Below are 18,516 nucleotides of genomic sequence, written 5' to 3' on the forward strand. Positions count from 1 at the left end.
ATTCCTTCACAAAGCAAGTTTTCAATATGTAAAGGATGCCACTGCCTTCTCATCACTGACATCCGGCTACCTTCACTCAAGAAACACATGACTATCCTTTCTGCAGTTTTCCAATCAGCAGCAAGAGCATTAACATGCAGAAAATTATAATAAACACAATAGCATGACTAATCAGCAATATGATCTCATCCCATTTTCCCATCTTCCATTATACATTTCCTCTTTCACCTGTTCCAGTTATTTCTCCAAATAACAGGCAGAGTATGTTACCCAAAACGAAAGGCCTACTGGTTTTTCTAAGGAACTCTTAACATAACAACTGCTCTCTTCAGAAGGAATTTTACATGGTGCACTGTTAAATCACCTTACTCAAGGTTACGGTCTCTTCATGAAAACCTTCAAACAACTTTTAGGTAAAGAGATGCAAAAGATATAAATCAAATATATCTCAGCAAAGATAAATGTGAATGAGCTGAAGGCTGAAGTTTTGTGAGAATAGGTAATTACATATTAAACTAAATAAAAGGCACAACACGCACACAGTAGATAAGTTAGAAATGAATAGAATGTAGGAAATCTCCAAAAAAAAGGATTTTAGAAAGGCTGAGAAAAAGGGGCAATACAAGTGTTTTATATAAATTCATTTTGGAATGGAGAGCGAGATAAAAAAATTACTTGAGTTATCAGAGGAGGTGAATATTCAGATTGTCAATCAAAAAATATAATTGGCATTAATTGTTCACATGTTTAGGACACCCAAAGTACTTCGTAGCTTTGCAGTTCACTCATGAAGCTACACTGGCTCCTGAGGATGTAGTTCTGAATGGCACATTATATCAGGATTTAGCTACATCTTTAATACTAACTGACCTGAGGATATACAGCAAATATAGATTACAAAAACGGTTAGCAACTCTATATTGGCTCAGATGGTGCAAGTATTTAGCAGCTAAACAATGAAACACAGGAAGGTTTCATATTTTATCCTGAGAGACTGCTGATTCAGTATTGTTGACAACAGAAGTGCCATAGCTGGAATAAGTACCCAAGGAAGACAAAACAAAATTCAGTGTTCCCTGCTACAACACATAACCGATGTCAGGTGAACACATAATTGCAACTCCTACAGTTGTCGCTACTGACAATACCTAGATTCAAGCATAAAGAACTACTCTAAGGGCGGCACTGTGGTTAGCACTGCTGTCTCAGCACCAGGGACTGGAGTTCGATTCCTGGCTTGGGTCACTGTCTGTGTAGAGTTTGCACATTCTCCCCGTGTCAGCGTAGGTGTTCTCCCACAGTCTGAAAGATGCGCTGGTTAAGTGCATTGGCCATGCTAAATTCTCCCTCGGTGTACCTGATCAGGCGTGTGGATTGTGGCGACTAGGTGGTTTTCACAGTAATTTCATCGCAAGCCTACTTGTGACACTAATAAATGAACTTTAAAAACTTCAGCAAGACACTGGAGATTCCTAGCAGGCATGCAACTATACCCCACATGTGGAAAAAAAAAATCAAAAATACAAAAAAACTTTTCTTGTTTTAAAAAAAATTGAACTGTGGAAGAAGCCGTAAAATAATGTGAGCAATTCCTGCTGAATAAACATTTGACATACGGTGTCTTGAAACAAATACCTGCTAACACCCGCTTGATGCAGAAAAGCTTCCAATCCAGGTCCATGCCTCCCAAGGGGATCATCTGGTATCATGAATATGTCTCCAACAAATGTATACTGTAGTAACCTAATTTATAAATAAATAGTTTACAGCTTACCAAAACAAATGTGCACTAAAACAAAAATCATTGCAAGATTTCTAGATGAATTTGTGGAAAACTGTCCATTTCTCCCTCCAAAAAAGTTGACGTATTTAGTCTTTGAAAACACACAATTTAATCGGATATCAATCATTGCCTAAACTGGAAATCAAATTAGATTAAAACATCACTTTGTGGCAAATTGTAGGAGCTGTGAACTCCAGCACTAATTTACCTCTAGTCAGATAATTTATTAAGTTAGGAACCTGGATACTACTTTTCCAATGTGAATAAATATATAGTGTAGTTTTGACAACAACTCCTAAACTTCGTAATGGTACATTTTTAATTGTAGTTTGAAAGTACAAACTGGAAGAATGAGCAATGTATGTAGTTTGTCAAACATTTAACAGGACATATCTGCATTAGATCACCAATTAGAATAACCTCAAATTCAATATGAAGTTAAACTTCCAACATTATAGTATTTTACTGGATTTTACTCAAAAATCTGGAAGATCCCAGATTTTACCGATCCTAATTAGAGAGATAAAAAATCTCAATTGCTTAAACAGGTAAATGTACCATTTAGAACAGCACTATACAACTATAATCAATGCAAAATATTGTTGCTGTACCAGAAATACAATTATGGTGGTCCACACAAGTTACGATGGGACTGTCCTACGAGAAGAAATGGGCCTGTGCATTCATTCGAGTTTAGAAGGATGAGGGGAAATCTGATTGAAACATATAAAATTCTAACAGAGCTGGACAGAATAGATGCAGGGAGAATGTTTTTCCTGGTTGGGGAATTTAGAACCAAGGGACACAATCTCAGGATGTGTTAGGACTGAGATGGGGAAATTTTTCTTTACCCAAAGGATAGTGAACCTTTGGAATTCTCTACCACAGAAGGCTGTGGAGGCCAAATCACTGAATATATTCAAGAGATCTATCGTCCTTTTTAGATTTTAATGGCATCAAGGGGTTTGGGGGAAAGCAGGAATATGGCATTGAGATAGAGGATCAGCGATGAGCATATTGAATGGTGTAGCAGGCACAAAGGGCTGAATGGCTTCCTCCAGCTCCTAGTTTCTATAGAATCTCAGATCATTTCACTACAACTGGAAAAAATAAAAAGTATAGGCAGTTTTTCTGCTCCCAATAGCCAGTCACACTTGCTGGGAGATGCATTAGTACGATCAGGTCACCAGGTGGTGCTGTAATTCATGGATAAAGCATTAGTGGAGCTCAACAGAAGGCTGGCCATTTTAAGATCGGAGGACTACTAGTGGCTGTGGAACCATACTACTCTTAGAAAGAATGAAATGGGGAAAATCATATTAAACTCTTGTATATTGCACAGAATGCCTCTCCACAAGCTTAATGTGTTAATTTGAGCCTTGCTTTTGATTTAATATTTGCAACATTCAATGTCAAAAATCAATATAATACTCAATAGAAAGATGTTTCTTTCATTGTCAAGGTTTGTTGAGACAAAACATTTGCTTAAAGAGTGCCAGTTGTCTATCCATTGAGCTTATTCAGGTTTGCAAACTTTTGTTGAAAGGTATTAAGGCGCTTCTCACACTGAGAATCAGAAACTTAATTTGCCTTTTCTAAGAACAGGAACAGGTGGCAAATTCTGAAAAAGCTTTAAATGCATTGATTTTTTAAAAAAAAGAACTGATCTTGAGGACGACAGTTGTAAATAGCCTGTCAATTGCAAATGCAATATTTTTATTCATTTTAGTTAAATCTTTTCGAACCAGTGTTGAAGCACAAGGATCCTTTTCAAATATTGATATATGGAAATTACATAAATGAATTAATTTCTATTTATGGAAATGCGTTTAATAATGACTGTGAAAGTCCGTCACCTCACAAGTGTGCACTAAATTGCCTATTTCTGTACTGTCGGCACAATTGGAGTGCACATCAGGACATTACATAACCCATCCAGTTATTTTAATTAGAAATATTTTTGGCTAACATGTGGCAAAGGAGGATTCATGAAGACAGGAACTGCTAACAGGAAAGGTGATGGACTGGACACCTGAGAGCACCAAGAAAATAATGGATGGATTGAATGAAGGAGGACAAAAATGGGAATATAGGGAGTGAGGGGGTTGGAGTCTGTTGACTAGAAAGTGCAGTAAGAAGTTTAACAACACCAGGTTAAAGTCCAACAGGTTTATTTGGTAGCAAAAGCCACACAAGCTTTCAGAGCTCCAAGCCCCTTCTTCAGGTGAGTGGTGAAGGGGCTTGGAGCTCCGAAAGCTTGTGTGGCTTTTGCTACCAAATAAACCTGTTGGACTTTAACCTGGTGTCGTGAGACTTCTTACTGTGTTTACCCCAGTCCAACGCCGGCATCTCCACATCATGACTAGAAAGTGAACAATGGTAATTTGGTTCCCATTATTCTGTCACCTCCCATCCACAAGGCCGTTAGGTCTTGCTCCATTCAGCGTTGTCAATACTTCAGCAACCCCAATTAATGCCACAAGGCATTTAACTGTACACACATTCCAAAATTACTCCCTAGTCTGGCTGTACTTGAAGACCACTTTCTGAGACTTGCATGTTAGTACTCAAACTCCTCGAATGCATTGCCAGTGCCTCCAGCACTTACACCTACCCCCAATTTCTCAGACTGACTTCCTAATGCTAATACCCACCAAAACTCCCAGATCCCTCTCTGTCACTCCTGATATCAGGAAATGCCCTGACGTACACTACACACATACAGCCGTTATTTCACGGCATGCCCAGTATGGTAAATGGATACTGTTGAAACAATCATTTAGTTACCTGTCTTGAATTATTGTTTTCCAGGTTGGAGATTCGTACACAAATTCCTTCAGGTTGTCATTAGTGACAATAATTCCACCAGTTTTCTCAGCAAGGTGCAAAAGAAACCTGCAGCATGTGTGCATAAAAATAGTTTGGAAATATTAGACTGTCATTTGCAGTTATTAAGTAGTGGAGGTGGGAAGTGCTTTCACATTTTTCACTTTGCCACTCCATATCTAGCCCATCTCAATTTCTTCAATTTCCTACTTTTTTGTCATTTACACAGGCTTGAATTCCATAGAAACAGGCCTATCCCAACCCTGCCGCTGATATCAAACCCCACACTAAGCTCTTTTTTCCATCCTTAATTACAAGCTTATGGTTATCTCTCATCAGCTTGGTGCCAGGTTCTCCTACAACATTTTGCTACATTAAAGGTGCAATACAAATTAAAATCATTACATACATTGGGCAGCATGGTGGCAGGGCAGTACAGTAGTTAGCACTGCTGCATCACAGCACCAGGGACCCGGGTTCGATTCCCGGCTTGGGTCCCTGTCTGTGCGGAGTCTGCACGTTCTCCCTGTCTCTGCATACATTTCCTCCGGGTGCTCCAGTTTCCTCCCAGAGTTCGAAAGAAGTGCTGGTTAGGTGCATTGGCTATGCTAAATTCTCCCTCAGTGTACCCGAACAGGCGTCGGAGTGTAGGGACTAGGGGATTTTCACAGTAACTTAATTGCAGTGTTAATGTAAGCCTACTTGTGTCACCAATAAATAAACTTTAAATTGGGAATAGGAACAGTACAGAAATTTGAGCAAGCTTGGTCATTTGCTAGTTATGGCTCATTAGATCATATTACTTCTATATCAATAGAATTTGTTCACAAACCATAAGGAATAGATAGCACCTTGTGCCCCCAATAATTTTTGATATTCCATCACAACTTTACTGATGCAAGTGACTTGCAATACAAACGTATGAATTAGAAGCATGAGTAGGCTGCATGGTCCTTCGAGTAAGAATACAGTGAAGGTGGGCTGTTTACCTGTCATCATGAGATGCAATTCTTACTCCACACACAGTTCTGGCTGGTGTGAAAGAAAGCACGCCCAGATCTTCAAGTTCAGTTAAGAAATGCTGCTCTGTTTGAAAAACAAAGATGGTTTTTCACATTCACCTTCTAATTTTCAGACTAGCACTTACATTAACAAGCAGAAATGATTGTATCGAAAATCCTCTGGCTTTCACAGCCCAAATCTTATTGACTAAATTTATACAGACTCACACTTACAAGTATGCAGCTCTAAAAAAAGTTTAACAGCTTACATTTTGTGTAAATGCAAATAGAACCAAGAATCTCATGAGGTACTTAGAATTGCTCTCATCAGCAACGCCAAACAGGCACATAACTCTTTACCTCAAGAATGTAAGCACTTTTATTAATTTAGTATATAAAATACATTGATGCTCAAGATCAGATATCACAACATTTTAAATGTTTAATGCAGATTTTGTTTTTCGAACATACCTGTGATTTTGGCATCGCGTTTGGTTCTCCACTGCGGAACAAACACCGTTATTTTTCGGTGGCCGCGGTTCCAAAAATATTCCACTGCAATAGCAATACCCCGACATGAAAATATTTTTTTCATTCCATGGCTGAGAGATTAAAAATATAACACGATAAACTATAAAACTATTGACATGTAAAGACTGTCACAAATTGCTGCAATGGATTTCAAAACAACCGATTGTTGGATAGAATAAAGACCTGACATACAGTTTATATAATTTAGAAGCTTCCCCCCATAATATCTGAATTACCCAGTTATTTAGTAAGCAGAGTAGTTACGGTTAAGCAATTTCAAAAGTAAAAGTGGATCACAAATGAGAGCACAACCTGAATTAGAAAATCACTTGCACAGAAGGATTATTTGAAGACTGTCTTAAATTGTCATTTGTAAGCAAACTTAATTGAATTGTATTTAAAAAATAATGACATTAAAGACAGTAACACAATATTTGACATAATGAAACCTTTACAAAGAGATTTTAGCTCATAATCTAAGCCATTAATTATATAAATTTACCGCATAAAAACAGGTCATTCTACCCAACTGATCAATGTCTTATTCCACTATTTTATCTGATATATCTCCTAAAATTTCTTTCTCCCTCGTACTTATCTAGTTTTACCTTAAATGTATTTTTGCAATCCACATCAATTACTCCATACGCAAGTCAGTTCCACATTCAAACCACTCCGAGTAAAGACATTTCTCCTGCGTTCCTTTTTGGCTTTATTAGTGACTATTAATGATCCTTAGTATTGTATTCCGCACTAGTGGAAGTACCTTCTCTGCATCTACTCTATTAAACTTTCATAATTTTAAAGACATCAGTTAGATTGTCTTTCAGCACTTTTTTGTTCTCTGGAGAAGACGGCCCCAGCCTGTTCTGATAGTTTCTGGAATCCTCCTTTTCACAGTAGCTTTATTGCAATGTTAATGTAAGCCTATCTGTGGCACTAATAGACTTAGTAAATCCTTTCTGCACCATCTCCAGTGCCTCTGTACTCTTAAATACAAAGGGATCAGAATTGTGCACAGTACTCAAAATGTGGTCTAATCAAGTTTATCATAACACTTCCTCTTTTCAATTATATTCCTCTAGAAATGAATCTCTGTACTTTGTTATAATTTTAAAGCCTTTTAAAAAAAAAGACAGCTTTGTTATACAAATTATATAATGACCAAGCTAATTTCATTCTGGAAAATAAAATGAGAGAAATAGTTCAAGTTGGGCCGAAGGGCCTGTTCCCTTGCTGTAAACCACTATGACGCTATAGAAATAGTTGATGAGATTAGTGAAACAATTGAGAAATAGTGACTATTACACAGTCAGGCTCCACGTGAAAACAGGAACATTAACAATCAAAGGTAAAAGGTGCTGAACGGGAAGAAGCAACCTTCAATGAGATAAAAAAGTTAAGCAGCCAGAAAAAAAAATCAGCAAATATTTGGCAGCAAAAATGTGCAGCATAAAACAAAATAGAGGTAGGTGAATAAAGAGCCACATTAAAACCAAAACAAACCTGAAAGTATAGAAGGAAGGTGAAAAAAGATCAGAAGGCCAAAGAAAAGAACATGAAAAAGTTATCAAGCTACAATAAAAGGAAATAGTAAGGGCATCTGGATGAAGGAGGGAGTTTAAAAGTGAAGAATGAAAGTATAGAACAGACATTGAATAAATATTTTCCACGTGATTTTACAAGTGATGGTGGAAGTGAGAAAGAAGTGCACCAGAGGATATGGAACAATGAGAGAAAAGGAATTACTTCCAGATCGATGTTTCAAAAAAATAAAACTTTAGATAGATAAGTCACAGATGATGACATGCATTCTTGGCGGATGAAACAAGGAAGAAAGCAAGGCACTGGACAAAATTGTTACACCCTCATTAATTTTCTAAACTATGCAGTTGGACTAAAGATCAAGTCTAGTAACCATTGACCTGTTAAGTTATCAAGGTTACATAAATTCAGAATCAATTTGAGGTAAAGTTCACAAACTTTGAAATAAAAGGATTACATACAGAGATATGGACAAATTAGGAGGAAGAGTAAGCCAGTCGGTTGCTTGAGCCTGCTCCACAATTTAATAAGATCATGGCTGATCTGACAGTAGCCTCGATTCCACATTCTGTTTACCTCCGATAACCTTTGACTCCCTTACTAGTCAAAGATCTAGCTACCTTTGCCTTAGAAACATTCATTGACCCACCATTCTCGAGAGAAGAGTTCTAAAGATTCACAACCCTCACAGAAAATTTTTTTCTTTGCCTTAATTGGGAGACCCATTACTTTTAAACTGTGTCCCCCACAAAGGGAAACATCCTTTCAGCATCCACCTTGTAAAGTCCCCTCAGGATCTTATGTTTCAGTAAGATTAGTTGGCATAGATTTGTTAAAGGCAAGTTGTTTCTTGATCAATATTTCTATTTTGAAAGTGTGACCAATTCAAAGCATTGCAATAGATGGAGTATGAAAATCATAAGACATCTTACAAAAAATTTGTTCACTGTCCATCAACTGAGTTTCTGGAGTCAAAGAGTTTTATAGAACAAAAAGAGGCCTTTTGCCCCGTCAAGCACCTATCTATTCTAATCCCATTTTTTAGCACTTGTTCCATAGCCTTGCATGCACACTGCCACATTTTCTCTTGGATTGCCTACTTGTTCAGGCATGTAACTGCATGAACATAGAACATAGAACAGTACAGCACAGAACAGGCCCTTTGGCCCACGATGTTGTGCCGAGCTTTATCTGAAACCAAGATCAAGCTATCCCACTCCCTATCATCCTGGTGTGCTCCATGTGCCTACCCAATAACCGCTTAAATGTTCCTAAAATGTCTGACTCCACTATCACTGCAGGCAGTCCATTCCACACCCCAATCACTCTCTGCGTAAAGAACCTACCTCTGATGTCCTTCCTGTATCTCCCACCACGAACCCTATAGTTATGCCCCCTTGTAATAGCTCCATCCACCCGAGGAAATAGTCTTTGAACGTTCACTCTATCTATCCCCTTCATCATTTTATAAACCTCTATTAAATCTCCCCTCAGCCTCCTCCGCTCCAGAGAGAACAGCCCTAGCTCCCTCAACCTTTCCTCATAAGACCTACCCTCCAAACCAGGCAGCATCCTGGTAAATCTCCTCTGCACTCTTTCCAGCGCTTCCACATCCTTCTTATAGTGAGGTGACCAGAACTGCACACAATATTCCAAATGTGGTCTCACCAAGGTCCTGTACAGTTGCAGCATAACCCCACGGCTCTTAAACTCCAACCCCCTGTTAATAAAAGCTAACACACTATAGGCCTTCTTCACAGCTCTATCCACTTGAGTGGCAACCTTTAGAGATCTGTGGATATGGACCCCAAGATCTCTCTGTTCCTCCACAGTCTTCAGAACCCTGCCTTTGACCCTGTAATCCACATTTAAATTAGTCCTACCAAAATGAATCACCTCACATTTATCAGGGTTAAACTCCATTTGCCATTTTTCAGCCCAGCTTTGCATCCTATCTATGTCTCTTCGCAGCCTACAACAGCCCTCCACCTCATCCACTACTCCACCAATCTTGGTGTCATCAGCAAATTTACTGATCCACCCTTCAGCCCCCTCCTCTAAGTCATTAATAAAAATCACAAAGAGCAGAGGACCAAGCACCGATCCCTGTGGCACTCCGCTAGCAACCTGCCTCCAGTCCGAAAATTTTCCATCCACCACCACCCTCTGTCTTCGATCAGAAAGCCAGTTACCTATCCAATCGGCCAACTTTCCCTCTATCCCATACCTCCTCACTTTCATCATAAGCCGACCATGGGGCACCTTATCAGACACCTTACTAAAATCCATGTATATGACATCAACTGCCCTACCTTCATCAACACACTTAGTTACCTCCTCAAAAAATTCTATCAAATTTGTGAGGCACGACTTGCCCTTCACGAATCCGTGCTGACTATCCCGGATTAATCCGCATCTTTCTAAATGGTCGTAAATCCCATCCCTAAGGACCTTTTCCATCAATTTACCAACCACCGAAGTAAGACTAACTGGTCTATAATTACCAGGGTCATTTCTATTCCCTTTCTTAAACAGAGGAACAACATTCGCCATTCTCCAGTCCTCTGGCACTATCCCCGTGGATAGCGAGGACCCAAAGATCAAAGCCAAAGGCTCTGCAATCTCATCCCTTGCCTCCCAAAGAATCCTAGGATACATTTCATCAGGCCCAGGGGACTTATCGACCTTCAGTTTATTCAAAACTGCCAGGACATACTCCCTCCGAACATCTATTTCCTCCAGCCTATTAGCCTGTAACACCTTCTCTTCCTCAAAAACATGGCCCCTCTCCTTGGTGAACAGTGAAGAAAAGTATTCATTCATCACCTTGCCTATCTCTACTGACTCCATACACAAGTTCCCACTACTGTCCTTGACCGGCCCTAACCTCACCCTGGTCATTCTTTTATTCCTCACATAAGAGTAAAAAGCCTTGGGGTTTTCCTTGATCCGACCCGCTAAGGACTTCTCATGCCCCCTCCTAGCTCTCCTAAGCCCCTTTTTCAGCTCATTTCCTTGCTAACTTGTAACCCTCAATCGAGCCATCTGAACCTTGTTTCGTCATCCCTACATAAGCTTCCCTCTTCCTTTTCACAAGACATTCCACCTCTTTCGTGAACCATGGTTCCCTCACTCGGCCATTTCCTCCCTGCCTGACAGGGACATACCTATCAAGGACACTCAGTATTTGTTCCTTGAAAAAGTTCCACTTTTCATTAGTTCCTTTCCCTGACAGTTTCTGTTCCCAACTTATGCCCCCTAATTCTTGCCTATTCGCATCATAATTACCTCTCCCCCAATTGTAAACCTTGCCCTGCCGTACGGCCCTCTCCCTCTCCATTGCAATAACAAAAGACACCGAATTGTGGTCACTATCTCCAAAGTGCTCTCCCACAATCAAATCTAACACTTGGCCCGGTTCATTTCCCAGTACCAAATCCAATGTGGCCTCACCTCTTGCCGGCCTATCCACATATTGTGTCAGGAAACCCTCCTGCACACACTGCACAAAAACTGCCCCATCCGAACTATTTGACCTACAAAGATTCCAATCAATATTTGGAAAGTTAAAGTCCCCCATGACAACTACCCTGTGACCCCCACACATATCCATAATCTGCTTAGCAATTTCTTCCTCCACATCTCTATTACTATTTGGGGGCCCATAGTAAACTCCTAACAACGTGACCGCTCCTTTCCTATTTCTAACCTCAGCCCATATTACCTCAGTGTGCAGATCCCCCTCGAAGTGCCTTTCCGCAGCCGTTAAACTATCCTTGATTAACAATGCCACTCCTCCACCTCTTTTACCAGCTTCCCTACACTTAGTGAAACATCTATACCCCGGAACGTCCAACAACCATTCCTGTCCTTGTTCTACCCACGTCTCCGTAATGGCCACAACATCGTAGTCCCAAGTACCAATCCACGCCCCAAGTTCATCTACCTTGTTCCGGATGCTCCTTGCATTGAAGTAGACACACTTCAACCCACCTTCCTGTCTACCAGTACCCACCCTTGACCCTGATACCTTCCCCAATACCTCACCACCCTCACTGACTTCCAGACTACAACTCCTTTTCCCACTCCCCAGACAAATTAGTCGAAACCCCCCTGAAGAGCCGTATCAAATTTCCCTCCTAGGATATTGGTGCCCCTCTGGTTCAGGTGCACCCCGTCCTGTTTGTACAGGTCCCACCTTCCCCAGAATGTGTTCCAATTATCCACGTATCTGAAACCCTCCCTCCTACACCATCCCTGCAACCACATGTTTAACTGCACTCTCTCCCTGTTCCTCAACTCGCTATCATGTGGCACCGGCAACGTACCAGAGATGACCACATGTTTTGTCTTGGCTCTCAGCTTCCAGCCCAGCTCCAGAAATTCCTGCTTTAAATCCCCGTCCCTTCTCTTACCCATGTCGTTGGTACCAATATGTACCACGACTTGTGACTGTTTCCCCTCCCCCTTCAGAATCCGGAAAACACGGTCCGAGACGTCACGGACCTTGGCATCCGGTAGGCAACATACCATCCATGAGTCTCTTTTGCTGCCACAGAACTTCCTATCTATCCCTCTAACTAACGAGTCCCCAATAACTATTTCCCTCCCGCTCTGCCCCTTACCCTCCCGAGCCACAGAGACGGACACAGTGCTGGAGATCCTCTCACTGCGGCTCACCACTGGTATGTCATCCCCCTCAACCGTATCCAAAGCGGAATACTTGTTCCTAAGGGAAACGACCACAGGGGATCCCTGCACGGACTGCTTCCTCCCAGCCCCTCTCACCGTCACCCATCTATTTTCATTCCTCGGAGTAACTGTATCCCTAAAGCTTCTGTCTATGGCCACCTCTGCGTCCCTAATGATCCTAAGTTCATCCAACTCCAGCTCCAGTTCCCTAACACGGTTTTGGAGGAGCTGCAGACGGGTGCACTTCCCACAGATGTAATCAGCAGGGACACTGTCGTCGTCCCTCACCTCAAACATAGTGCAAGAGGAACATAGCACTGCCTGTACACCCATCCCCTCTAGATACCCTGCCAGTGCCAGGTAGAAACAGCAAAAATGAATTAAACTCACCCCTGATCACCCTTTCCGCCTAAGCCCTGTAAGCCAAAGCCTTATAGCTCACACTCTGCTTCCCACACACTCCACTGCCCACTCCCGACGCTGCCCGTTGTATACTGCAGCCTACCTTTTATACTTCGCGCGCTTAAAAATCCCTTCCCAGACTCCTTAGCAGCCCACTTCCAGTTTTCACTTTAAACTTAAAATACTACTGCAAAAGTAAAGGCCAAAAAAAAACACACACACTAGCTGACTAATTAAATAAATAAATAATTCAATCAATGTCTCACCAGCACTCCTGCCTCCAATCACTCCCTCTCAGCTTGCTCCAGTGGAACAATGAGCTAAATGAGCATGGATAGTAAGTTAGTTGATGCACAGTAAAATCTTACGGTAAATAGGCTTTACTTGGAAAGGAGGCAGTGTGAAAGCGGTGTACGCAAGGAAGTTGTGCTGGGCCCACTTTTATTCTTGGTATAACTTTGGGAATAAAGAAACACAATCTTGCATTTAGATGACAAAAGGCTTGTCAAAAGAGAAGAGGGCAGTAAAAGGCAGACATGGTTAGTCAAATGGTAAGTCTAACTAATGTGGCTAAGTATGAGATGATACTTTTTGGGAGATAAAACAAGGAATACAACTATCCCCTCAAAGAAAATACACTTGGGACTAAATGAACACAGCCACCCATGGCTCGAGGACAATGGTAAATAAAACCATTAAAAACATCAACAGAATTTTAGATTTTACTAAAATAGGCCAACAGTAAAAGAGCAAAGTAGTATTAACGAATTTACACACTGATTGCTTCAGAATGCACTTGTGAAGTTTTAGTGTCCCATTATCATAGAAACCCTACAGTGCAGAAGGAGGCCATTCGGCCCATCGAGTCTGCACCGACCACAATCCCACCCAGGCCCTACCCCCACATATTTACCCGCTAATCCCTCTAACCTACGCATCCCAGGACTCTATACCTGGCCAATCAACCTAACCTGCACATAAGGACATTAAAACAGATGATGTCAGGGATGGGAAACTGTAATTACAAAGGAGAGACTGGAAAATCCACAGGAACAGACACAAAATAGCGAATGTTGGAAATATTCAGCAGTTTGGCAGATCTGTGCAGGGAGAAACAGAGTTAACATTTTGGGTTGGTGACCCTTTGGCAGAACTGGTGATTCCAACCTCAATATGATTGTATTCTTCTTCTCCCCTTTTCTGGTGAGTGAGATTTTTTTACCTTGCAATTCCCCATAAGCTGAACATTGGAAAGTCTCTTTGTTGCTGTAAAAATGAACTTATAGTAGGCAATTTCAACTTTCCATATGGTCCATGAAATGTTCCTATGGACACACCTAAACATTGCAATGCTTATTCAGCTTTTAAAAGGTTAGTTTCAACATCATCTACTGCTTGTTCCTCAAATTTCCATTGTTTTGAAAGAAAAGACAAGCAAGTAAATATACACAAAGAATAGAAATTGGTCTGGGGAACATACACATTATCTGGAACCATCATTAACAAATTGTAATTTTTTATATTTGTTTTTGGGATGTGAGCCTTGTTGGCAAGGCCAGCACTCCCCAAACTATCCCAGCGAGGGTGGTGATAAGCTGCTTCTTGAACTGTTGCAGCCCAACATTCACCAAAAATTAACCTGGGTTTCACATAAAAGTTAGCTGTTTAGTGATAGCAACATGTTTACTCAAAAGCATGGAGAGAGAGGCCAGTTCCACAGTCACCATCCTTAACTGCATAATCTTCAACAAAGTCTATATCCACTTTAAAACAAATGTCAATTTAGCCAATATTTCAGGCAATTAATTGTTAACATTGCTGATGAGACTATAAAGATCCTGCTTTACTCATTTTTACCAAAATCAGACGTCCACATAAATGAACTATTCCACAACCTTCACACGCCTTTCCAATAACACACAACCTCCTCCTGTCTCACAACAACCAAACTGACCCCCAACCCTCTATGATGACATTTTGTGGCTCACCATCACTTTCTCAAAAGCAATTTAGGATGGACAATAAATGCTGAAATGTCAATGATATTTACAATTTTTTTTATTCATTCATGGGACATGGGCGTAGCTGGCTGGCCAGCATTTGTTGCCCATCTCTAGTTGCCCTTGGAAGGCAGTTGAGAGTCAACTGCATTGCTGTGGCTCTGGAGTCACGTGTAGGCCAGACCGGATAAGGACGGCAGATTTCCTTCCCTAAAGAGCATTAGTGAACCAGATGGGTTTTTCCAACAATCGGTTTCGTGATCATCGGTAGATCCTCAATTCCAGATGTTTTTTTATTGAATTCAAATTCCACCATCTGCTGTGGTGGGATTTGAACACAGTAAGAGTTTTAACAACACCAGGTTAAAGTCCACCAGGTTTATTTGGTAGCAAATGCCATTAGCTTTCGGAGCGCTGCTCCTTCGTCAGGTGGAGTGGATATCTGCTCTCAAACAGGGCATACAGAGACACAAAATCAAGTTATAGAACACTGATTAGAATGCAAATCTCTACAGCCAACCAGGTCTTAAAGATTCAGACAATGTGAGTGGAGGGAGCACTAAGCACAGGTTAAAGAGATGTGTATTGTCTCCAGACAGGACAGCCAGTGAGATTCTGCAAGTCCAGGAGGCAAGCTGTGGGGGTTACTGATAGTGTGACATAAATTCAAGATCCCGGTTTAGGCCGTCCTCATGTGTGCGGAACTTGGCTATCAATTTCTGCTCAGCGACTCTGCGCTGTTGTGTGTCATGAAGGCCTCCTTGGAGAACGCTTACCCGAAGATCAGAGGCCGAATGCCCGTGACCGCTGAAGTGCTCCCCCACAGGAAGAGAACAGTCTTGCCTGGTGATTGTCGAGCGGTGTTCATTCATCCGTTGTCATAGCGTCTGCATGGTTTCCCCAATGTACCATGCCTCGGGACATCCTTTCCTGCAGCCTATCAGGAGACAACGTTGGCCGAGTTGCAAGAGTAGGTACCATGTACCTGGTAGACGGTGTTAAGAACATAACATAAGAAATAGGAGCAGGAGTAGGCCATCTAGCCCCTCGAGCCTGCCCCGCCATTCAATAAGATCATGGTTGACCTGAAGTGGATCAGTTCCACTTACCCGCCTGATCCCTATAACCCCTAATTCCCTTACCGATCAGGAATCCATCTATCCGTGATTTAAATATATTCAACAAGGTAGCCTCCACCACTTCAGTGGGCAGAGAATTCCAGAGATTCACCACCCTCGGAGAGAAGAAGTTCCTCCTCAACTCTGTCCTAAACTGACCCCCCTTTATTTTGAGGCTGTGCCCTCTAGTTCTAGCTTCCTTTCTAAGTGGAAAGAATCTCTCCACCTCTACCCTATCCAGCCCCTTCATTATCTTATAGGTCTCTATAAGATCCCCCCTCAGCCTTCTAAATTCCAACGAGTACAAACCCAATCTGCTCAGTCTCTCCTCATAATCAACACCCCTCATCTCTGGTATCAACCTGGTGAACCTTCTCTGCACTCCCACCAAGGCCAATATATTCTTCCGCAAATAAGGGGACCAATACTGCACACAGTATGCCAGCTGCGGCCTCACCAATGCCCTGTACAGATGCAGCAAGACATCTCTGCTTTTATGTTCTATCCCCCTTGCGATATAGGCCAACATCCCATTTGCCTTCTTGATCACCTGTTGCACCTGCAGACTGGGTTTTTGCGTCTCATGCACAAGGACCCCCAGGTCCCTTTGCACAGTAGCATGTTGTAATTTTTTTCCATTTAGATAATAATCCAATTTGCTATTATTTCATCCAAAGTGAATAACCTCGCATTTGTCAACGTTATACTCCATCTGCCAGATCCTCGCCCACTCACTCAGCCTGTCCAAATCTCTCTGCAGACCTTCTACGCCCTCCACACGATTCACTTTTCCACTTATCTTTGTGTCGTCTACAATCTTTGTTACCCTACACTCAGTCCCCTCCTCCAGATCGTCTACATAAATGGTAAATAGTGTTCTATGATGAATGAACACCGCTCGACAATCATCAGGCAAGACTGTTCTCTTCCTGTGGGGGAGCACTTCAGCGGTCACGGGCATTCAGCCTCTGATCTTCGGGTAAGCGTTCTCCAAGGAGGCCTTCATGACACACGACAGCGCAGAGTCGCTGAGCAGAAACTGATAGCCAAGTTCCGCACACATGAGGACGGCCTAAACCGGGATCTTGGATTTATGTCACACTATCAGTAACACCCACAGCTTGCCTCCTGGACTTGCAGAATCTCACTGGCTGTCCTGTCTGGAGACAATACACATCTCTTTAACCTGTGCTTAATGCTCCCGCCACTCACATTGTCTGTATCTTTAAGACCTGGTTGGCTGTAAAGATTCGCATTCTAATCAGTGTTCTATAACTTGATTTTGTGTCTCTGTGCCCTGTTTGAGAGCAGATATCCACTCCATCCGATGAAGGAGCAGCGCTCCGAAAGCTAATGGCATTTGCTACCAAATATACCTGTTGGACTTTAACCTGGTGTTGTTCAAACTCTTACTGTGTTTACCCCAGTCCAATGCCGGCATCTAAACATCGTGGGATTTGAACCCAGGTCCCTAAAACATTAGCTGAGTTCCTGGATTAATAGTCTAGTGATAATACCACTAGGCCATCATCTCCCACATCCTACGAACAAATGAAAAAAATGTTCCTACCAATCAATCCTTTGTAAATTGGAATCTTACAATCCTCAACAATTCAGCATCTTAAACAGCAAATCGCTGTTGAGCAACCTCTGTCGAACAATCCTGGCCCCAATTCAGCATTTTAACACAGCAAACCCCTACATCTATTCAGCATCTCATACAGCAAACCCCTACCTTGAGCAATCCCAGCACTCACTCTCAGCCCTGAGGCAATATGCAGCAGAACAATGCCTCAACCCAACCCCAACCGCACCCCCCCCCCCCCCCCGCCCCCGGCCACTCATGGCCAATTCAATTAGCTCTCCCCGTCCCCCTCCACACTACATTTTCCTTCACCTTCTAACCCTCCTGGGTCTTGAATATTGTATTTGGTCCTAACTTCTTATCTGTAAGCCAATGAGAGATTGGCTTATTTTATTTTAGTTATTCAGTTACATTATTTTAAGTTATCATTTTATGCCTTATTAGTGTCAATGTTAAGAATACACAGCAAGCGAGTATGCAAAGTAAAGTAGTTGGAATTACAGATCTGTTATTTTGTAGTAGTACGCAAGGGGAATGGGCTTTAGCTGTATTATTAACAATCAAAGATTTGGATAATTCTGCAGAGTGGGCTTGGATAATAGAATGGTGGGGTGGGGCAGTCAATAAATTCAGCAGCACTTGTGATGGAGCTTCTGAGGTGGAGTAGCGCAAAAGTGGAATGTTGGATATGACTCACTGTTCAAACCTGTCAGGAATAAAGGGTCATGATGTGGAGATGCCAGCGTTGGACTGGGGTAAACACAGTAAGATGTTTACAACATCAGGTTGAAGTCCAACAGGTTTATTTGGTAGCAAAAGCCACTAGCTTTGGTAGCAAAAGCCAAATAAACCTGTTGGACTTTAACCAGGAATAAAGGGAGCAGGAAAGCATGGATCAAAAACAGCATTGCTGGGGGGTGAGGAAGCAAGGGTGTGACTCAATTGGCAGCACTGATTTATACCAACGATTAGTGAACCAGATGGGTTTTTCCAACAATCAGTTTCATGATCATCGGTAGATCCTCAATTCCAG

General features: G+C 41.8%; 1 protein-coding gene across 1 annotated transcript in view; it reads right to left on the bottom strand.

The window, feature by feature from the left end:
- n4bp1 (nedd4 binding protein 1) overlaps positions 1-18,516 on the bottom strand; it is a 31,976-nt gene that overhangs the window by 2,308 nt on the left and 11,152 nt on the right. The window contains exons 3-6 of the mRNA XM_078210848.1: positions 6,082-6,212; positions 5,599-5,695; positions 4,571-4,678; positions 1,636-1,743 (exon numbers count right to left, since the gene is read on the bottom strand). Coding sequence (XP_078066974.1) covers positions 1,636-1,743; positions 4,571-4,678; positions 5,599-5,695; positions 6,082-6,212 — 444 coding nt within the window. The remainder of the gene's footprint in view (positions 1-1,635; positions 1,744-4,570; positions 4,679-5,598; positions 5,696-6,081; positions 6,213-18,516) is intronic.

Source organism: Mustelus asterias, chromosome 4 (genome assembly GCF_964213995.1).
Source record: "Mustelus asterias chromosome 4, sMusAst1.hap1.1, whole genome shotgun sequence".
NCBI classification, from domain to species: Eukaryota; Metazoa; Chordata; class Chondrichthyes; order Carcharhiniformes; family Triakidae; genus Mustelus; species Mustelus asterias.